This window comes from Peromyscus eremicus, chromosome X, assembly GCF_949786415.1.
Source record: "Peromyscus eremicus chromosome X, PerEre_H2_v1, whole genome shotgun sequence".
NCBI classification, from domain to species: Eukaryota; Metazoa; Chordata; class Mammalia; order Rodentia; family Cricetidae; genus Peromyscus; species Peromyscus eremicus.
In genome coordinates this window covers 83,843,951-83,867,199 of record NC_081439.1, presented here as the reverse complement: position 1 = coordinate 83,867,199, position 23,249 = coordinate 83,843,951, and the positions used below count along the sequence as shown (strand labels likewise).

Genomic DNA, 23,249 nt, shown 5'->3' with positions numbered 1-23,249 from the left:
AGCTGACCCCAGCTAAGCCAATCGGAGTCCAGCTGATCCCAGCTAAGCCAATCGGAGTCCAGCTGACCCAGCTAAGCCAATCGGAGTCCAGCTGATCCCAGCTAAGCCAATCGGAGTCCAGCTGATCCCAGCTAAGCCAATCGGAGTCCACCTGACCCAGCTAAGCCAATCGGAGTCCAGCTGACCCCAGCTAAGCCAATCGGAGTCCAGCTGACCCAGCTAAGCCAATCGGAGTCCCCCAGTTACGGCACTAAATTTGGAAAGGAGCTGTTGGGGACCTCACATGGCTTTTGGAAGACCTCGCGCTATGGTCTGGTGGTGAGCAGCTGCCGCGCCTGAGGTGGTGAAAAAGTTGGAAGATTCATCCTACTCTCCCACTCAGGTAAATAAATGGCAGAAGTTTCTTTTTTAAAATTGAACCTGTTATGGGATTAACCACCAATTTCACTGGATTTCTTAACACTGTGGCATTGTTCTCTCGAGACTTGCGTTCCATTACTTTTGCTCCAGGAATCCGCCTTGCTCACTCCTTGCATTAGTTTCTGAGGTGTGAGTGGCTTGAATTGTGTGACCAATTGCTTCATATTCTGTATTAAAATCCTTTGCACAACCTTTAACCTCTTATTTAATTATTTATATTTCTGAGGTGGGTGTGGTAGCATATCAGAGGCTGAAGCAAGCAGATTTCAAGTTCTGCTTCATCCTGGATACGTGGTGGAGTATTGTCTCAGAAAAACAAAAAGAAAAAAAACAAACAAAAACAACAACAACAAAAAAATCCTTAAAAAAAACCCCAAGCAGCCAAACATAACAAAAAAAAATCATTATTTGCATCAACCTGAGTACCAGGTTTATCCTTGTTTTAAACAATTACATTACTTTTTTCTTCCTTTGCATCAGCCTGGGTACATGGTGAACCTGGTCTAAATAAAACAAAACAAATTTTTTCCTTACTTTGCATCTTAGTCTTACTAGTTTTCATACATCAGGCTTTTAAAATGGTAGGAAAAAGAGCTGTGAAGATACTTATTTCCCTTTCAGTTTATTTAATATGTATTTTAAATGGATTTTCATTTGAAAACAAATACATACTGAAGTCGAGTGTGATTTCATTTCCAAGGCATTTAGAACTTTTTTCAGTTACCTGCTGAGTCTTGTCAGAAACCTTGTGATTTTCCTGTCTTTGAATTCTGAATGTGAGAGTTAGAAGTGTTTGCCTCCATGCCTGACTTTTATCTTTAAAACATTTAGAAAATAATTTTACAATTCTAAAATGAGTTGTCCCTGATATCTCTATTGAGAGATTTCTTATAAAGCCATAAAAATGTCAAAACTAAGAGATTAGCATTGAAATAAGTTATTACAGATTTATTTCCATTTTTCAGTGTTATCCTTTACTTTTTATTATAAATTTTCTTTATTGAGAATTTCCTACATGTATACAATGAAATATATCCACCCCCATTTCCTCTTTCCATCTCCTCCCACATCCCCTCCCCTACATGTTCTCCTCCCAGCTTCATCTTGGTGTCTTTTTGTTTATGATAACCCACTGAGTCCAATTATTGCCACATATATGTTATTTCAGAAGTATTCCCTTTGTATTCCAGGATCCTATTCAGGATACCTCATTGAATGTGGTTGTTATATTTCTCCATAGTCCCATCCAGGGGTATAAACCTGAAACATTTGAAGAGTACTGGTCAGGAACTGTTTTTATTCAACTTTTGTGAGTTCATCTGCAGTCACAGATTTCTTGTCCAGCAGCCATTCTCAAATAATCACTCAGAGGTTTAATATTAATTAAATGCTGTGCCAATAGTTCAGGCTTATTACTAACTAGCTCTTACATTTTAAGTTAACCCATATTCCTTATTTATGCTCTGTAAAGTGATGGTACCTTTATTAACATGGCAAGTTCACCTCCTGCTCCCTCCGTGTCTGAATGCCAACTCTAGACTCCATCCTTCTTCTTCCCAGCATTATCAGTTCGGCTCTCTCCCCTAACCTTATCCTGTTCAGCTGTTGGCCATCTTTATTAACTAATGAGAGTAATATATATGCACAGTGTACAGAAGGATTATTCCCAAGCATTTCCCCCCTTTTTGTCTGATTAAAAAGGAAGGTTTTAACTTTAACATAGTAAAATTATATTCAACAAAAACAGTTATTAAGAATTTTGCTTATCTAGTCCATTTATTTGTATTTGACAAAAGTAGATAATAATCTCTTATCTACCTTACCTTGGTGAGCTTTATACCTAATTTGCTTTCTATTATAACTAAGGAAAACTGTAAGTTTAACCATATAGTCTACTACTCCATCAGAGATCCCAGAAGAATGAAATGTTACCTAATGACAGGGACATCAGGCTGCCTGGTCAGTCACCCATAGTTCCTCTATAATGTTGGGGCATCTAACTCTGACCTACAGGCCTAGCATATCTGACAGACTTTCCTGTGAAGCAGGGAATTTTGAAGGACTGTCCTACCTTGTCTTGGCAAAGTCTGACTGTCACTTTCTTTGGCATCCTGTTGGTCCAGTATGGACAGTAACTGTTAGCAGTTGAGGCAAGGTGAGTTTCTTTGCCCAAATGGCTAGTTTTTGCCATAGGAAAGCAAAGGTTCTTTGATGCCCATCATCTTCCTTTGAAGTAAATTGGTGCTGCCAGGAGCAGACATGTCTCACTGTCATTAAAAGCCTTAGGTTATTAAACATATTAAATGCCATATTCTGTAGGTCTTTGAAGTGTTTGAAGACCATCTGTCTATCTAAGTATGTCTGTGTATGGCTTTGAAAACATACCTAACAAGACTATAAGTTTGACTATCACAGATGACTATTAATCTGTATTTCTTAATTATATATTACATTTTTAAATAAGCTGCATGAACAATATTTTGAACAAGAGTAGAAATATACATGCAGTATAACAAAATTAACTTTAAATTTGTATCAGTAAACCATAATCCATACCAATGTAAAATATTTAAGATTAATATTTGCTTTTTGGATTAAAATAGATTCAATATCCTTTTATCCTATCATTTCTATACTCTCCACCCTTTTTTTTAGAATGAGAACCCTGAATCTAATCTTTTTTGTTCATCTTTTTTCTTGAACGTTACCAATAACAACTTGAACCAACTTCCCTTAAATGATAATAAATATCGATAACCCATATTTTGGGAATGTGGGCCTAGTTCTCTGGACTGCTTTCTGTTGTTTGTGGGTGCCATTATCTTTATGGGACCCTGAGAAAATTTAAGATTATGACCAAGTCCTTATGGACCATTCTGTGAGGCTGTATCATCTCAGCCAGCATCCTTGAAGCTGTTTTGTATGCAGACTTCTGAGGAGAATGTAACAGAGGCATTTTGAAATGCTGAATCAGCTGGGTCATCTGTTTGGTTTGGTTTGTCCCCTTGCTCTGAATATACATAAATTTTTAAAGGTAACATACATATCTGCATTAATATAAGTATAGAGTGTGTATTTTACATAAGCCTGCCAAAGATGATTTTTTGTTTTATTTTTGAGCAAGTAAAATATACATCATGTCTTGTAGTTTTCCTAGGTTTATTCTTTTACATTTGTAGTTAGATTTTTCAGAGGATCTTCCTCAGTTAAATCTGATTTTCCTTAAGGAATGGACCCAGAATGAGTCCATAGCCTGGACTCATTTCCTGTGGAAATATAAGCATAACCTTTTCCCCAAAGTTAACATATCTTTTGACTTAAATTTTGAAGTCAAGGTACTTTTAAAATATGTAGCTTGGTTGAATCTAGCATTTTTTTGTAATCCAGTGTCTATTAGCAGCCAAAAAGCTCAAAGATAACACAATAGAATACAGGATCCAGATTCTCTGTATTTCCATCTTTATGTGGCTTTTATTTTTCTATTGCTACATTTTTTTCTGTACCATTTTTCTTTTCTCTCCCAAAGCTATGTATATTTTTAAACCCACTGCAACCTGTATAGAGGTTTGGGATTTTTTCTATTTGCATCTGTCTTTACTGCGTATCCGTAACCTTTTCTGTCTGCATGATCAGACTGCATGCTGGCAGAGCTTGTACTGGTAGCTTAAGCCCACAGGTCATGGCTAGCAGAAGCCTGTCTGTACTGTGGCCTGTGTGAGAGACTGTAGGAACCCGCCACCCCACTTAGTTCACTGCAGTTGGCTGCTCAATCTGGCAGGCAACTATAGGGAGATGTGTCTCTGCACTTCTGCTGGCATGAGACTGTGAGACTGGGAAGCTGTTTTTGTCTCTATGTCTGTGCATTTGGAACCTTTTTAAAAGCTTTCTCAGGCTTTATGTGGATGTATTCCACCCTTCTTCCTCCCAGCTTTCTCAGTTTGGCTCTCTCAACTAACTCCATCCTGTTCAGTTATTGGCCAGTCAGCTTCTTTATTAACCAATGAGAGTAATCCATATTCACAGTGTAAAGAAGGATTATTCCACAGCACATCCCTTAAAAACAGGTTATCATACAAAATGTGAATTATGACATTTTCAGTATGTATTTCATGGTCATTTGCTCCTGTTCCCTCTCAGTGCCCTCTCTTGTCCCTTGAGCCTCTTAAGATAGTTCTCCTTCCTTCACTCAAACAGACCTTTTCTACTATCATTGCATGTCTTTGTGTATATATGAATATATATTTATATATTTAAATCTAGGTTCTTCCTGTGAGAGCAAGTATGTGATATGCCTTCCTTATACTGTATGATTTTGAATAAACTGACGATTTTCGGTGCCATTTATTTATCTACAGATGGCATCATATTGTTTCACTTTATCACTTGTTTAGAACTTACTTTCATATGTACACCTAATTTCTTGGATCCATTCATCTGTTGATGGAACTCTAGGCTGATTCCATTCCAAGGTTATTGTGAAAAGTAACATAAGAAACCTGAAAGGGCAGGTATCTCTATGATGTGTTCATTTAGATTGCTTTGGGTGATAAGTGTGAAAAGTAAGAGAGTTCTAGTTTTCATTTTTTCAGAATCTTCCATAAAGATTTTCATATTTTCACCAGTGTTTTATAAGAGTTCCTTCCCTCACATCCTCACTAGCATTTGTTTTCCTTTAGTGTATCAAAGTACTTTTGATTGTTTTTTTCTTATGGTTAAGGAAGTTAAACATTTATATTTATTAGCCATTTGTATTTTATCTTTTGAGACCTGTCCAGTTGATTAGGCATTTATCAGTGTGCTGGCTTCTCTATTTGGTATTTATGTTTTAAGTTCTTTAAAGATTCTAAATATTAATTCTCTGCAAAAAGTATAGCTAGAAAATATTGCCATTCTTTCGCTCATCACTCTATTGTTGTTTCTACTGCTCTGCAGAAGCTTTTTAATTTCATGCAATTTAATTTGTCAGTATTTGCTGTTGTTTCCTGAATGTGTTTTAAAGAGGATTTTCTGTGCCTGTATCTTAAAGTGTGTTTCTCATAACTTCTTTTACAAGTTTCAGTATGTCTCATCTTACATTAGGAACATTGATCCATTTTGAATTGATTTTTGCAAAGAGAGACAGGATGCAGTTTAATCTTTCTATATTTAGATGGCTAGTTTTACTAAACTAGCAAACTACCTTTAAAAAATGTTGTTAAAAACAGTTTTCTTTTCGCAAGTGGATGTTTTTGGTACTTTTTTCCCTCCAAATATCAGATGATTTGTAGATATATGGTCTTATTTCAGGGTTGTCTTTTTCATTCCAGTGACTTACACATCCCTTTTTGTTGCAATAACATGCTGTTTTTGTTTCTATTGCTCTGTGATATAATTTGAAAGCAGCTAATATTTACTTGGTGGTTCCTGTATGTAGGAGGTCTTTTCCTCTTCTACTATCTTCTTCAATTTCTTTCTTCACTGTTATTAAATCAGATTGTTCCAGTCCTTCACTTCCTCATTTAGGTCTATTCCTTGGTATTTAATTTTTGAGCTATTGTGCATGGATTTGTTTCTCTGATTTACTTGTCATTGTCATGGTTATTGGCATATGGAAAAGCCACCAATGTTTGCACTTATTTTGTAATACTGATTTTTTTTTTGCTGCTTTTATCAAATCTAAGTATTTTCTATTGGAGTGTTTGAAGTCTTTTAATTATAAGATTATAACAAATGTTCTGAAGAATAATTAGACACCTTCCTTTGCTGTTTGTGTATCATTTACCATTTTCTCTTGCCCTACTACAATGGGCTAAGACTTCATTCAGTATGTTGAATAAGATTGGAGAAGGTGGTCCATGTTTTCTTGTTCCTGACTTGAGAAATATTGCTTTCAGGTTTTCCAAGTTTAGTATGATTTTGAGTATAGATTTATTATGTAGAGATATTTTATGGTAAGATATGTTCCCTCTAGTCTTAGATTCTTCACGGCTTTTCTGATAAAGGCCTGTTTTGTACTTGTAAGATCATCACATGTTCTCTGACTCCAAACCTATATACATGTGAAAAATTCTTGCATACCTAAATTAAACCCTACTATTCATGATGTTCAAATATATTATTAAATTCACTTTATAAAGACTTTATTGGAATAATCTTTTAATAATGTTCATCACAGAAACTTCATTTTCAAAAAACTTTTGTCTGAACTACATTACTGAACAAGGTATATTATGCACATAGGAGAAGTCTGGCATTTCCTTTTTGTTTTTTTTTGTTTGTTTTTTTTTCTTTGTGTTTTATCAAGTAGTTGGGGAGCATTTTTGAGGTCTGATAATATGTTTATTTCATCTATGTGTTTCTAGAATTTTCTTTGTTGGGAGGTGCTTTAATCTTACTGATTTTTCTATATTTATAAAGTTGTTTATGTCTTCTGTATCTAAGGAATTACCCATTTCTTCTAGATATTCTATGAATATAAGGTTTGAAATGTTCGTTAACATTTTCAGAATTTCAGTGGTGTTTCTTTGTAATGTCCCCCTTTTAAGTCTGTTTTTACTAATTTATATATTCATTCTCTTATTCAGTTCAACTAAGGTTCTTGTCACTCTTATCTTTGGGAAAAAACATCTTTTTTTCACTTATTATTTGTATTGTTGTTCCTCTTAGTTACTGTTTTACTGCTATGAATAGATATGACCAAGACACTTAATTGGGGGCTTGTTTATAGTTTCAAAGTGTGAGTCCATGGCCATCATGATGGGGAGTGTGGCAGGCAAGTGCTGGAGTGTTAGTTTACAGCTCTCATCTGATCTGAAAGTTGCAGGCAGAGAGAGATTGGGCCTGGCATGGCTTTTTGACACATCAAAACTCCATTAATAGGCTTCCTCCAACAAGGCCACCTTCTAACAGTTTGGCTAACTGGGAGCCAGCAGTAAACTTAGGAGTTTATTGAGCCGTTCTCCTTTTTTTGAGAGAGGGCTCATCTGTAACCCTGGCTGTACGGGAACTTGAGATACACCTGTGTCAGCCTGGGATTAAAGGTGTACTGCTCACAGAGACAGAAGCCACAAAGAACAATGGGTCTCAGATTGCAACTAGTGTCTGTTTAGCCTATATAGTGAGTTCAGACAGTATCTGTGTTCTCCAAGTCCAAGAGTGGTCAATGTCAGTAAGAAAGTCAAGAAGGTCCTAGAAGAGTTGGAGCCACCAGAGGGCAGGGATCCTAGAAGCCCTCCTGGGTTTCCACACGAAAATGTTAGGACAGTAAAGGAACAAAAGGCATGAAAGAGACCCAAGTCTGCTCTCAGCAGATGAAACTGTGTTTATTAGCACAGCAGCAGGGGGCAGCGACTTCCCCATGGGAATGGAACTTGTGTGAAGGAGAAGGAGCTGGTCAGGGCTCTTATAGGAGTGGGCAGGGGGCCTGAATATAAGGAAGTTGATAGAGCTGCAGAGGATACATATGAACTCCTTCTTTTGAATCTTCTTGTTCAAGCAAAGCAGGCTGTAGGTAGAATTTTCCTATCCCACAGCCACTCTCAAACACACTGTGGCTTATATTAATTAAAAATGCCCATTCAATAGCTCAGGCTTATTACTAACTATCTCTCACTACTTAAATTAACCCATTTCTATTAATCTACATTCTGCCATGTGGCTTTTACCTTTATCCCATTTTGTGTGCCCGACTCGTTCTGCATCTGACTGGCAAATCCTCCTAGTCTGGTTTTCCCTCCTAACCTCCTCCTGCCCAGCTATCGGCTAGTGAGCTCTTTATTAGCCAGTGAGATCAGTACATATTCATAGTATACAAAAAGACTGTTCCGAAGGAGGCTATCTTGAGAACTGTCTCAACAAACAATTCTCCCTGAGATATGAATTTGGCTGACTGATAACAGTTGAGCAATGACATCAAGACAGTCTCAGCACGACATTTGGGTTTCTGCTACCAGGGCATTCTATCAGAAACTATTGCCAAGTCAAAGCTTATATTAATGTAAGTCATGGATGAGGCCAGGTTTTAGTCCAGGTAAGCAGAAGAACTTGGTACCATAAGCCAAATGGTTCTTTTTTTTTTTTCAGGGAAGATACAAGTATAAGGGGGTTGTGCAATCTTGCTCCATGGATAAGGAAATCCAATGATGTAGTCAATAACTGGAAGGAGTGACTGATATGAAGATCCATCCAATAAGTGTGGTGATATATTATGTACCCTAATAAATTTGCCTGAAGATCAGAGATCAGAACAAGCCACTAGATTAAACATAGAAGCCAGGCAGTGGTGGCACACACCTTTAATCCCAGTACTTGGGAGTCACAAGCCTTTAATCCCAGCACTAGGAAAGTTAAGACAGGAAATGATATGAGTGGGCAGAGAAAGATAATGGTTTTAGTTTTTGTCCAGTCTTGGTTTTGTTCCAGTATTTCCTCAGCATGACCCCTTTCCTCCTCTCTTTTAGAGTAGTAATGTCTATTTTGTGCCACTAACTGCTAGAAGTAATGTAATGATTTTTTTTATTTTGATTTTACAGAGTTTACAGTTAAGAGATTACCTTGAGTCTCAGAAGAAACTTTGCGCTCTGGACTTGTAAACAGTCTTGAGACTGAAAGACTGTGGGGACATTTGAAGTTGGACTGAGTGCATTTTGCATTATGATATGGCTACAGACCTATGGGGGCCAGGGTGTAGACTGTAGTAGTTTGAATGAGAATGGCTCCCATAGGCTCAAGTGTTTGAATGTTTCACTCTTAGTTGGTGAAAGATTTAGGAAGGATTAGGAATTGTGGCCTTGTTGGAAAAATGTGTCGCTGGGATGTGGGTATTGTGGTTCCAAAGCCATTTCCAGGCCCATTCTCACTGTCTCTCTTCCTCCTGCCTGCAGATCAGGAAGTAAGCTCTCAGATACTGCTCCAGCACTATGCCTGCCTGCCTGCCTGTCACTATACTCCTCACCTTGATGGTCATGGACTAAGCCTCTGAAACTGTAAGCAAACCTCTAATTAAATGTTTTCTCTTCTGTTTTTCCTTGGTCACGGTTTCTCTTCACAGCAGTAGAAAAATAACTTAAAAGACAGTGGGCTTAAAGCTACATATGACTGTTGACTGCTTTTCTCTGTTGGCAGCTTGCATAGCACCATTGAATACTGTAAGAACTCGTCCTTAGGGAGGAGATTTGGAGGCTCTTTCCAGCTCAGTTCTTCCAAGTCCTGTGCCTGAAGTGTGTGGTGTCTTCCACAGTAGGGTCATACCTTCAGATCCTGGTAGGCAACTGAGGGCAATGGCAGTGGCCTATATTCCTTGGGAGAGTGTCTTAGACTCCCCTAAACTGATTTCTGGAATTTTTAACATCCTCACAGATTGCTTCATTAGCTACTGATCATTAGGATGTAATGTTTAATTTTATTTGGATTGTTTTATTTCTGTTATTTCCCATTGATAGTGATTTGTCATTTTACTCCCTCATGATCTGATAAGATAGAAAATACTGTTTTTATTTTTAAATAATTTTCACTTGCTTGGTGATCTAAATTGATATCTATATCACAGAATATTCCATAGGCTGCTGAGATCTGTATCCTACAGCTATTGAATGTAATATTCTATAGATACTTGCCCTAGTTTGCTTTCTTGTTGCTGTGATAAACACCATTACCAAAAGCAACTTGGGGAGGTAAGGTTTTATTTCACCTTCCAGCTTGTAAGTCCATCATCCAGGAAAGTCAGGGCAAGAATTCATGGTAGTAACCTGGAGGCAAAAACCATGAAGAAATGGTGCTTACTGGCTTGCTTCTCCTGGTTTGCTCAACTGACTTTTTATACAACCCAGGACTACCTGCCCAGGAGTGGCATCTCCATCAGACAGCTGGGCCCTCCCACATTAATTAAAAATATGTCCAACAAACTTGCCTGTTGACTAATATGATGGAGGCAATTTCTGAATTGAAGTTCCTTCTTCCCATATGAATCTAGCTTCTGTTAATTTAACAAAAATTAAGCAGCACAATGTCTAAGTCTATTTGATCTTTAGTGCATTATGTCTGTGTTAACTGTCAGTTTTTATGTTTGGATTAATTATCTACTGAAAAGGGTTGAGTACTGTCATTACTGAGTAGCTACAGTATTTTTTTATGATATTGGGTATACCAATATTCAGTGCTTACTTATTTATAGTACTGATAGAATATTGATGGGTTATTCCAAATATTTATTGGTTGTCTATGTATTCTGAATCATTTTTTTGCTTGAAATCCACTTTATCAGATCTGTGCATATAAATAGACCTGGTTTTTTGCCTGCTTCCAAGAGCTTATTATATTGACTTCATTCCTTTCATTTTCAGAGTTTACTTATATTTGACAAATAAATTCATTCCCCTCAGGCACCAAGCATCTAGGCTTCTCTGCAATGCAGTCAGTTAGTTTGTATCTTTATATTCAATAGTTAGAACTACTATAATTAATATTAATATTTTTTTTGTTTTTTTTTTGAGACAGGGTTTCTCTGTGTAGTTTTGCGCCTTCCTGGAACTCACTTGGTACTCCAGGCTGGCCTCGAACTCACAGAGATCCACCTGGCTCTGCCTCCCGAGTGCTGGGATTAAAGGCATGCGCCACCACCGCCTGGCTAATTAATATTAATATTAAGAGAATTTTTCATACAAGGAATTTTTGGTTGATTTCATGGTTTCTTCAAATATTAATTGGCCTTGTTACTCTCCCTTGTTGTACTAGGCACATGATTGTTTACTGAATTGTAGGGTTTTTTCTATAATCTTCTTCATCTTTTACTGTCATGAAATCAATTATTTTCTGTGTTCTCACAGTTAACACTCTATTTATTCCTCCTCTCTTTGTAGGATTCCTTTAAATATATTTCTGATATGCTGACTTGGTAGCAACTGTTTGCTGTAGTTTGTGGAAAATCTTTATTCACTGACTTTAGGGGATAACTGCTGGATATAATAATCTCACTTGACATTTATTTACTGTGATGCTTAAAACACATCATTTGCTATTTTTGTGGCTTTTCAGGTTTCTGCCAAGAAGGCTGATGTTATTCTGATTGGTTGTCACTTGTAAGTGACATGGATGTTTCTTTGCAGCTTTTCATGTTATGTCTTCATTCTTTAGTCTTAGCATCCTATCCATGGTTCTAGAGCAGTACATTTTACTTCTGATACATCTTAGTGATGTTATATCTGTTTGGAGTCTAAATGCCTCTTGTGCTTAAAATTTATTTTTTTCTATAAAATCAGGAAATAGTCTGCTTTAATTTCTATAACTGTTTTCTGTGTCTTAAGTTTTATCTCCCCTCATTTTTCTGCCTGTAGATGTATTTTATCTTGTGGACATACTCCAGAAATTTGTGCTTAAGATTGCTCATTTTTTTCTTTACTCATATATGAATATGATATTTCCTTCAACTTTTCTTGAAACTTTTTTTTTTTTTTTTGGTTTTTCGAGACAGGGTTTCTCTGTGTAGCTTTGTGCCTTTCCTGGAACTCACTTGGTAGCCCAGGTTGGCCTTGAACTCACAAAGATCCGCCTGGCTCTGCCTCCCGAGTGCTGGGATTAAAGGCATATGCCACCACCGCCCGGCTGAAACCTTATTTTTAAATTTTGATTAATATAGCTTATTAGTGAGACTTCCTACAGATTTTTATTGATGGAATTGAGATTTTAATTTTCAGAATTTCTTTGTTTTCTTTCAAACTCCTTATGACTTTCTCATCTATGTTGCTGACCTATACATACACATTCTGAGTTGATTTCATCACTTCATTCATATGTGTGAAAGTCCTTGAACTCTTTTTCAAGTATACTTTCAAACTCTTTGTCCAGCATTTTAAACACTTCTTCAATTTTTTGGATATGGCATTTGAGGAGATAGTTTCATCTGCTTTGCTTTCTCATATTTCTTATAGTTCTGTGTTATGATCTCTATATTGCATTGGATGAGTATGTCTTCAAGTTTACCTTTCTCATAGTGTATAGACCCTCTGTGGGGTGCTCAGTCTCAAGTCCCAAAAAGAGAGAAGAAAAAGAAACCACTGTAATAGCTAAACTCTATATAGAATACACTCAGAAAGTGTTAAAGTCAAGTACTGTGCCCCTATGCCTATGAATCAGATACAGAAATAATGTACAGTAAAATATTGAATTGAAATTCAATTTGGGTAAAAGTAGGACTACTTGTACTCAATGGTTGTGAGAAAGAGCACATATAGGTGGGAGGAATTTAAAGGTGGAAATGGATCTGGGAGGATATATGGGCAGGACTGGGATTGAATACTAGTAGAATACATTGCATGCATGTGTGAAAAATTCAAATAATTAATTAAAATGTTCTATTGTAAAAGTAGAAATAATAATAAATGAATAAAGTAAATGAAGAGTACAGACAGGAGAAGGAAATAGAGCACTGAGATTTGTGCTGGAATTTGGGTCTTAGTGCAATCATTTCTCACCCAACAGTAGACCATCTGTGAGAGGGAGGAGGCTGCTGTACCCTGAGGCCTTCGTGGACCTGCAACTCAGGATTCTCCATTTTACCAGCATTGAACCACACAGAAGGTAAGTGGCTACAGATGCAGAACTGCTCCCCAACCTCAATCACGGGATCACCAATGTCCTCAGTCATCACCAGTTGGTGGTGATTGCTCATGAACACACAAGTGATAGGACCTCAGAGCAGTGGGCCCTTCATTATCAGAGGATCTACTGCCTACCTTGTATAGTGTGTCCTTGTCTGTCATTCACCCAGCCCATCACTGCCTTTGACAGGTGTCTCCCACAAAGCTTGTCTGGCAGACTCTCTCTAGTGCTTCTCATTTTGCAGTTGCTCCTTGTTTTCTTATTTCTAAGAGTATTTTTGTCTCAAAGAGTTAGCCTTTCTCCAGAGTGCACCTGGCTGAATAGACCTCAGACACTGAAGAGGGAAAATATATTTTTTCCTTTTGTGTTGACTAGTGCCAAAGGCAGTCACGGTCACCAAATTTTTCAGAATGAATTAATGTTAGTGAGAATCTTAGGCTGACATTTGTTGAGGGGTATCCATCTTTTTTGTCAGAGACACATTATATTTGGATAGCCACATTTTATGTGGCTTTTCCTCATTCCTCATACCTCCACCATGAAACTGGTGCTGGAGATTTTGGAGCTTGCTACTCTTGGATGGATAGCCTTCCTGTCTCTCATGTAGTCCAAGGTACATTTTTAACTGACTATATAGTTGAGAATACCTTGAACTACTAGTCCATCTGCTTCCACCTCCTGAGTCCTGGGATTGCAGGCATATGTGACTACACCTAGTTCTCTGACTCTTTCTGCTTACCACAAAGTATGTACACAGCTTCTAAGGTTATTTTACCAAAGAATTTCATGTTTTCTTATGACTGTATTGGAATTATACATTTCTGACAAAGTACCTGTTCTAATGGCACCCATATTCCCGTTGCTCATTTTAGTACAGGAGGTATGTTCACCATAGTGTTTCAGCAATGGCTTAATTTATGATACCTGGCACCAGACATGAAATCTTGACAACATGCAGGGATGCTTGATTTTGGGTTTTTGTTTTGTTTTACTCTTTTACTCTTTAGGTGCCCACTTTCCAGCTCCCCCCCAAAAAAATGGAGACTTATTCTTACTTATGAATGCCCAGCTTTAGCTTGGCTTATTTCTAGCCAGCTTTACTTAACTTAAATTATCCTATCTACCTTTCACATCTGGGCTTTTATCTTTCTCAATTCTATATACCTGTCTTTACTTCTGACTCTGCTGCTTGCTGTGTACCTGGGTGGCTGGTCTCTGCTGTCCTCTTTCCTCCTTTTCTCACTCCTGCCTCTCCTCTCCTCCTATGTATTCTCTCTGCATGCCAGGCCAGCCTATCCTTTCTCCTGCCTTGCTATTGGCCATTCAGATCTTTATTAGACCAATCAGGTGTTTTAGGCAGGCAAAGTAACACAGCTTTACAGAGTTAAACCAATGCAACATAAAAGAATGCAGCACATCCTTGCATCATTAAACAAATATTCCACAGCATAACCACATGTAACACATCTTAAACTAATATTCCACAACAAATGCTGCTGTAGAAGTCCAACTGTATTTCTATTTTGAGTATGTGAAATATTACTATTATTCAGATAATCCAATACAAATCTGTGTATTTGGAAAAGTACCACTCCTTGCTACCTTGTTCTCATTTCCCATTTCTTTCTCATCCTTCACTGAAGGAATAACATATCATTCACTTTTTGCTCTACTATCACTTATATATATTTTGCACAAAATAAAGGTAACATGTTTTCTTAGATTGCCTTCTTACATGAGACCATAGGGTGCACATTTCCGTTTTTCATTTAAGAGCATTTCTTTCTTTATTGAAAATAGATTTTTTTCATATAATATATTCTGATTATAGTTTCACTTCCCCCAACTCCTTCCACCTCCCCTTTCACCCAAATCTGTACCTTTTCAATCTCTCTCTCACTAGAAAACAAATAAGATTAACAAAATAATATAAACTAAGATACAATAAAATCAAACCAGAATAGGACAATACAAACAAACAAAGAGGAAAAAGAAAAGCAGAAAAAGCTCAAGAGACACACATTCACACGCAGAGAAAACTTATGAAAACAAAATCTGAAGTGTAGTCAGAATTTCTTTGGACCACTAGCCCCCAAATAATGTCAAGGAGAGTTCCTATTAATTATGAGAGCTTGGCCTTGGCTTAGGCTTGTTCCCAACTAGCTCTCAAAACTTAAATTAACCTGATTATATTAATCTGCATTCTGCCACATGAACCGTCACCTCTCCTCCACACTGTTTGTCTGTCTTCTGTGTCTCGCTGGCAAATTCTGACTCTCTTCTTCCCAGAGTTCCTATCTCTGGTGGGAAGTCCTACCTATCCTCTCCTGCCTAGCTATTGGCTATTCAGTTCTTTATTAAACCAAACAGAGGGTGCCTTGAAAAAGACACATCTTCACAGTGTACAACAAGATTATCCAACAACACTGAAACCATAATATATAAGCAAAAGACCTGTAAGGTTTAAAACAATACCTAGACGATGCATTATTCGACTAAAAAACAAAACAAAACAAAACTCCAAAAATACCATTGAGTTCATTTTGCATTAACCATCTACTGCTAGACATAGAATCTGATCTTAAATCTGGTTTGTATATCCAGTGAGACTCTTGGAGAAAAGTATTTTTTTCTTTTCAAGAAATTTAGAAATAGCTTCTGAGTTAGAAATGGGGGCTTGTTTCCACTTCTGCAGACCCTGCACATATTGCCACAGTCTCTGTGAGTTCATAAGCGCATCATTCCTGTTGTATCTAGAAGGCCTTGTTTCCTTGGAGTCTTCCATTCCCAGTGGCTCATAATCTTTCTGCCTCCTCTTTTGGAAAGTTCCCTATCCCCTGAGGGAAGGGAGTTGAAGGAGATAACCCATTTGAGACTGAGTGTTCCAAGCTAATAGCATTTCTTGAAATGCCTCCCTAACATTTCTTAAGAGATTTTCATTGTTCTTTTTTATACTTGCATCAAACACATTTGTATGGCTATTCCATACCATTTTTAATCTACCTCTGTGTGAGGTTTTTAATTGTTTATACCTTGAAATTATACATAGTGCTTCACTGAATATCATTGGGGACACGGACACACACACATATATATTTATAGAAGTAGATCTTTGTAAGATATTTAAAATTTTATTCCTTACCATTTCACTAATAATAGAACACAACCACTTTATAATTTTGCCTATATGTTACCAGAGACTAAGTGATAACTCAGCGTTATTTTAATGTATTGCATACATCTAATTGTCATTAAATTTGGGCATTTATTATTTGTTTGGTCTGTTAGTTCATATCTTTTCTTCATTTTCATACCCTTTTGGGCCTTTGTTCCTCAGTTGGTGAGTTCTTTATATAGGAAGCAGAGTTTCCCCTTGTCTGGGATGTTTTACTGCTACGTCATTTTAGTCTGTAAGTTCTCTTTTGAAATGCTTGCATTTGATATTTTTAAATTCTTTGATTTTCATTTGGTCAGATCACTTATTGCTTCCTTTCTTTACCTCTAGAATTTGAGTGACATTTAGAAATCCCTTCCTTATAGTAAGATTAAAGAAACCCTGTTGTGTGTTCTTCAAGAAGTTGTGTGATTCCACCTTTTGCTTAATTCTTTAACTCAATTTTTAGTTACTTTATACGTGGCATGTTTCATGGATCTACTTTAAGGTATTTTTTCAATCAAGTCTCACTCTGTACATTGCATGTCTGTCTTTCCTTTAGTGGCCTCTTCATGTCACCTTTGGGGTTTTTATTTATTTTAATTATGTTTCATGTGTATGGTTTTTTTTCCTGCCTATATATCTGTGTAGCATGTTTGTACAGTTCCCTTCGTAGCCAAAGAGGGCATTAGATCCCCTAGAAGTGGAGTTATGGATGGTTTCCAGGACTGGGAATTGAATCCATGTCCTCTGGGAGATCAGTTAGTGCTCTTAACTGCCACCCCATCTTTTCAGCCCTTCATTAAACACTGATGTCCATCCATGTTGGCTTCTATTTCTAAGCTTTCAGCTATTTGTCTGTTTTTCTAGCAGTGATAAGACACTGTAATTACAGAAATTCTCTAGAAAGTTTTCAGTTTCTTGGTATGGTGTCAGGAGTCCCTTCTCAAGTGTCTTCCTTCTCTCTTCTTAGCTATTCTTGAGTACTCTTTCACTTATGAACTTTACCATCAGAATAACTCAGTAAAATGTAGATACTTTTGAAATTGAAGTAAATTTATACATAGGGAGAACTTAGGAATAACTTTTTTAAATGTTGAGTTTGTCAGGGAATAGTCAAATTTAAATAGCATTGCTCCACAACCCTTATAATAGAGTCTGGAGTCCTTATACAATCATATCAGGCACATCCACAAATAAATTTTGAACCAAAATACTGGAATATTCACAGATATTCCTAGGAACAGAACATGGTGACCTTGTAATAGAGCACAAACAGCAACTTCTTGAATACATTTCACTAACATTTGAAACAATGTGTGAAATCAGCTGCTTTGTTTCATGAGACTGCCCAGTCCCTTTCTTTCAAGACTGTTTGAGTTTTTCTTCACACAAAACAAAGTTCTTGACAGATAGGATGTACTTAAACTCTCTTACACCTTGAGCTACATCAGAAGACAATCATTTGAAGAACCTGGGACAAGTTTTTAGGACTGTGTGAAAGATGTGTTCCTGAGATTGAAATCCTGGAAGCCTCAAGGAAATGTACCACTTCTTTGTTCTTAAGTGTGATAATTTTATCTTAGTCATCAAGTCATTTATCCAAGGACAATGCCATAATGTGTGTGAGATGCTGTAGCAAAGAACCGTATTAGGTAGGTGATGAGTAACATTAATTTTGTTTTCTTATGGTTTTAATGTTTTTGCTTGAAATTTTTCTTTATACGGCTTATTCATATTGTTTTCAAAGCTATCTAATTTAATCATGCTATTTTCTGTTTATCAGTGTTGTGAAGGTCTTTTAGAGGGTTTGTTGTTGTTCCCGAAGTAGAAGAAAAACTTAGGAGCTTTCTGACTCTTTTATGTGTTACAAGATTCTTAACCCCCCTCATTTTGTTTCTTTTCCCACCATTAACAAATTTTCTTGAATGCTTCTCCTAACCACATCAATGTATTCTTCCCACAGTCTGTGTCTTTTAAGATTGCAGTTTTAAACTAACCTCAATATCACTTATTTGATACACCTTTGATATTCATTGTTTATAACACATACTCATAATACATCTTTTTTTTTTTTTGGTTTTTCAAGACAAGGTTTTTCTGTGTAGCTTTGCACCTATTCCTGGAACTCGCTTTGGAGACCAGGCTGGCCTCGAACTCACAGAGATCCGCCTGCCTCTGCCTCCCAAGTGCTGGGATTAAAGGCGTGTGCCACCAACGCCTGGCCCATAATATATCTTGATGAGACTCATTGTGATGTGTCCATACCAACCTCTAGCTTACATGAATCGTATCCAACTGTGCTTTGCCACCCCAACCCTGGAACTGATCCCACAACCCAGAAGTCAGCATTCCATTATCACATTGACTGTCTCTTACTTTCCACATGTGAGACAACATACAGCTTTGAAGGGAACAGTTCTGAAGTCTTTGCCCTAAACTGTACCACATTCTTTGATTTTATGTTTCCTTTTTCATCTTTAGGCTTACTTCATGACTAGATTTTCCGAATATGCTTAAGATCAACTTTAAGTTTTCTTAACCATCTTCCTTCGTCTCTGTCTTGTGCAGTTTTGGTGTCTTTGTCTGCCACAAATACAGTGAGAGGAGTGAGACAAATCAAGGGCTGGAATGTCATTCTTTTTCTCTTTAATCACAATTAATTTGGTGTTTTAATATTTTCTATTGTACCACTTTTTTGTAGATTTAGATTTTTCTTCATCATAGCTTATATACTATTGAGGGAAAAATACTGATGTCATGTAGCTAAGTAACGAAAATTGTTTTCTACTTTCTTACAACCTATTTCTTTTTTGGAGACAGGATTTCTTTGTGTACCTTTAGAGCCTATCCTGGATCTTGCTCTGCAGAACATGCTGCCTATGAAATCAGAGATCCACCTGCCCCTGCCTCCAGAGTACTGGGATTAAAGGCAGGCATATTCCATCACCACCCAGCCTACTCCCCATTTCTAATGGTGTTTTATCACATACATACTTTATATATATAGTAGAGGTAATAGTAATACACACACACATCTTTATACACTCACAAGTCAATTTCTAATCTGTGTCTATAGTAGATGTATCTAGTGTTGGCTATCTGGTTCATTTATTCTTTTAATTTCTACTTTGCTGGCGCTGGTTGCAAAGAAGAGACTGGGGGTTTGTTTCCCAGAGCTTATAAATATTTCTCCTTCTGATTCAGGTTCACAAAGATGGATACAAAGAACCCAAAGACACTGTTCGATCTCGCTATACAGAGTCTGCTGAGAAATGAGTCTGTAGCAATCCAAGCTCTGGAGGATGTGCCAAGACTCTTTTTTGTTCCACTGTTCATTGCTGCCTTCGAGGGTGGGCATAAGAATATATTGAGTGAGATGGTGAAAGTGTGGCCCTATTACTGTCTTCACATTGGGTCATTAACTGTACAGGAGCCTCAACATGAACTCCTGAAAGCCATGATTGAGAATCTTCCAGTGCGTCCTTCATGGAACTCTACATCTAGGTAAGACTGTATAATAGAAACATGGAAAGACAGAGGCGGTTACACCACAGCCTGCTACTCTCCCAGAAGGAGTAACAAGTAAATGCTGAATATTTATGGGTGAGGCTGTTGTCTGAAAACTTGGTAACACATTAAGACTGATTGTATTCAATGTTAATTATGAAATCTGTTACTCATTGTATTCAATGTTCATTTTGAAATCGGTTACTGAGGGTTCTATTGATGGGTTTACGTAACAGGTGTTACATAAGAGAAAGACAGGAGCTTTAAGACTGGAGGGGATTTAAGGTATATAAAGGATTGGGGGAGGAGGCTGAATTTTCATGGGAAAGATTTGTTGATAGTACAAGGAGTGTCAGCTGTGGATAAAAGAATTAGTTCCTAGATGTCATCATTGATTCTACTCAGTTTCATTATCGTTGGCTATTTCTCAACTATTCTATTTCTTCTTACCCCTACAGGAGACCTAAACTGAGGATCCTAGATTTAAGGCAAGACAACGACTGTAGGACCACATGCCATGAAGTCAGCATCAAGGAACCTTTCTGTTTTCATTCTTGTGCTTATTCTGACAGCTCTATCCTGAAAATAGAAGGGCAGCTTGGTTTTGTAAATCCAGAGTCCATGTTTCAGTTCCCCAGGCCTGTAGAGTTACTAGTGGATCTTTCCCTAGATGGCTCCTTAGTGGAAAAGGAATTTTTGGTTTTTCTTACAAGTAAAATTAGGGAGAGTTCAGGGTCATTGCACATATGCTGTCGAGATTTACAAGTTGATAAACTGTGTGACAGCAAATGCACACTGAGACTTCTTGATCTCAACTGTGTTGATCAGTTGTCAATTGATATGGGTTCGCTGAGCGATATCACCAATGTCCTGTCTCAGATGGACCATCTAGAGAGCCTCAGTCTGTCTAAAGTCACTTTTAGATCTCTGGGTGGGAAACTCTTTAAAAATTTCCTGGGTCACTTGCAACGTATGAACAGCCTTAAGGAAGTCAGCTTGTCTTCATTCTGTCTCACAGGTCATCTGGACAGAGTGCTCAGGTAAGAGTTTGGGCCAGGGCCCTGGGTTTCCTGGAGAGCCTGTTGAGACAGGAAAGAAAACATTCTTGGGTATTCCTAATCTCCTGAACAGCTTTTATGCTTTCCAATTTGTCACTTTTGGGAATTTGAAACTGGAGAAAGAATTACAAAAATTAAGCAGCCAGCAATGTACAGACAAGTGCAGAAATAAAAGGTGAAAAACACTAGCCTTCTAGATATGAAGAGGAACAGGGATTGAGATGAGGGAAGACGTTTTTCTGTAGCATTGATGCTAATCATAGATGCCCATATTTCACAATGTCAGATCATTTTATTGATATGTAATCTCCAAGGCATAGGCCATGAAAGTAGAGGTTGGTATTTAGGGACTGGCCAAAGGGAATTTTCAGTTGCCTGTTCTTTCTGATCCCTCCCCACTAAAAAGGTGAACTGAAATATAGAATGGATAATGTTGTAAGTATCAAGTGCTTCCAGTTTTTTCCCTTAATATTTCTTAAAATCGTCTATTATAATACAATGTACACATTCTTAAGATTAAAAGAAATTGTATCTCAGTGTTGAAAACAAAACTTTCAGCCAGATGTGGTGGCACGGGATTTTAATCTCAGCATTTAGGAGGCAAAGACAGGCAGATTGTGTGAATTCAAGGCCAGTATAATCTCCATAGTAAGTTTCACGACATCCAGGACTACATAGTAAGATCTTGTCAGAAAAAAATTCTCAGAGTCACAAAACTATTAAGTGAACTAAAGCACACATTAACACATTAATACTCAATTATAATGCATGTGAAAAGTAGTTTATTCTAGATATAAAGATATAGCTTTCCTCATTCAATCTTCATTCTTCAGAAGTTTTTTGTTCTTTTCTCCCTACAGAGTCCTGCCACCTGGACTGAATTTCTTGTATCTGACATTCTGTGATCTTTCGCACAGAGACTTCAGATTTCTGGCCCAGAGCCCTCAGGTCTCCCGCCTAAAGCTGTTGAATCTTAGCAACAACCCAATGTATTGGGATGACTTTGAGCCCTTTCAAACTCTTCTGGTAAATCTCTCTGGTACTCTTCGCCATCTAGAGATAAATCATTGCCTTATAAATGATACTGCAATCTCTGTTCTTATCCCTGCTCTGATTCGTTGTACTCATCTCCGTGTTCTGTGCTTTGCTTCTAACCCCATCACAATGCCTATGCTTGTGACTATCATGAATAATTTAACACCCTTGAAGAAGCTAAAATATGTGATTTATCCCATCCCTGTACATTGCTATGAAATATGGCCTTTTCAGGGCAGTTTAGACCGAAGGAAGCTTGCTATTGTACAACTACAGTTGAAGGTGATGCTAGCGCTTGCAGAGAGAGCTGACATGAACTGGATCACTTACTTAGAATAAATATCACAGTCCAACACAGTTTCAACCCAATATGTACTATTTAAGTACTAAATGTTATTTCCTGGACACACACACACAATATATATATAAGGTTCTTTACATTGTAGAAAATTACACTTAGGGAATATAGGTATGTAACTGATTCCTACACAGAATATTTTAGAAAAGATGGAGGATTTTGAGAGTTCCTGCGTATCACTGGTGTACTATTGATATATTTCATTTTACTGACCAGAGTGATGTGTATTGCGTATAATACAGGATGATCAAGTCCTAGTTTGCTCTGTCTGTGCCCATACTGTTTGGTTCGCTTGTTGGTACATCACACAAATCAGAACAGTGACAGCCTTTCCTGCCTATATTTTTGGAAGGGGCCGTGGTTTTTGAAGACAATGTTTTCATACCCTAAGTGACTTTAGGCTGGTTTTGGTTGCTTTTGGAAATCCATGAGGATTTAATAGTGGGGCCAGGAAAGAAAGACAGCAGAGGCTTTGAGGTTTCAATAGAACCTTCAAGAACATAATTATAATATTTCCTTGATGTAGGCCTGCCCTAAAGTTTCCACTACTTCCCATGAAGTCCTCAGCTGGATATCCAGCCTTCGTCACATGAATTTTTAGGTGGGATTTAGGGTCCTTCCCATAATATTCCCCCTACTTCCTTTAGTTCTCTTACTCTACTCCCAATTCTTTTAATCCTGTCATTTCCTTAGCTGTATAAATCTTTCCCTATATATATATTGTTTCTCTTTCTACTAGCTGTGCCCCATTTGGTATGATACATACTAGCCATGTGTGAGTACTGAGTCCAGCTTATTTTATACTCCAGAACATAACAAAATTACAAATTCAGTTTGCATATCCTAGACTTTCTTAGAAATGATGTATGTAAAGTCTATAGTTAATAATTTACACAGGGCTAAAAATATGCCTCAGTCGTCCAGTTGCTTACCACACAAGCCCGCCTGTGCTCAGTCCGAACCTAGCATTTGTGTAAAAAGCTGAGCATCCAAGTGCACACTTGTCACTCCAGTGTGAAAAGGTGGAGGAAGGAAGAGGCTTGGGGCCATGTGGCCAGACATTCTAGCAAATTAGGTATTCGAGGTTCAGTGAGAGATTCTGCCTCAGAAAATATGTGTAGAAGAAAAAAAACAGATATTG

The 23,249-nt window shown here is 37.5% G+C and overlaps 1 protein-coding gene across 2 annotated transcripts; it reads left to right on the top strand.

Annotated features, from left to right (window-relative positions):
* Positions 1-9,261: 9,261 nt before the first annotated feature.
* Positions 9,262-22,484, top strand: LOC131898919 (melanoma antigen preferentially expressed in tumors-like). Of its 2 annotated transcripts, XM_059250210.1 has the most exons (5): positions 9,262-9,383; positions 12,874-12,972; positions 19,355-19,654; positions 20,116-20,697; positions 21,576-22,484. In XM_059250210.1, exons 3-5 carry the CDS (start codon positions 19,365-19,367, stop codon positions 22,087-22,089), a joined length of 1,386 nt encoding a protein of 461 aa, XP_059106193.1. In that variant the 5' UTR covers positions 9,262-9,383; positions 12,874-12,972; positions 19,355-19,364; the 3' UTR covers positions 22,090-22,484. The 2 variants fall into 2 exon arrangements, with proteins under 2 accessions (XP_059106193.1, XP_059106192.1); XM_059250209.1 differs by lacking the exons at positions 9,262-9,383; positions 12,874-12,972 and adding an exon at positions 17,334-17,802.
* The last annotated feature ends 765 nt before the right edge of the window (positions 22,485-23,249 follow it).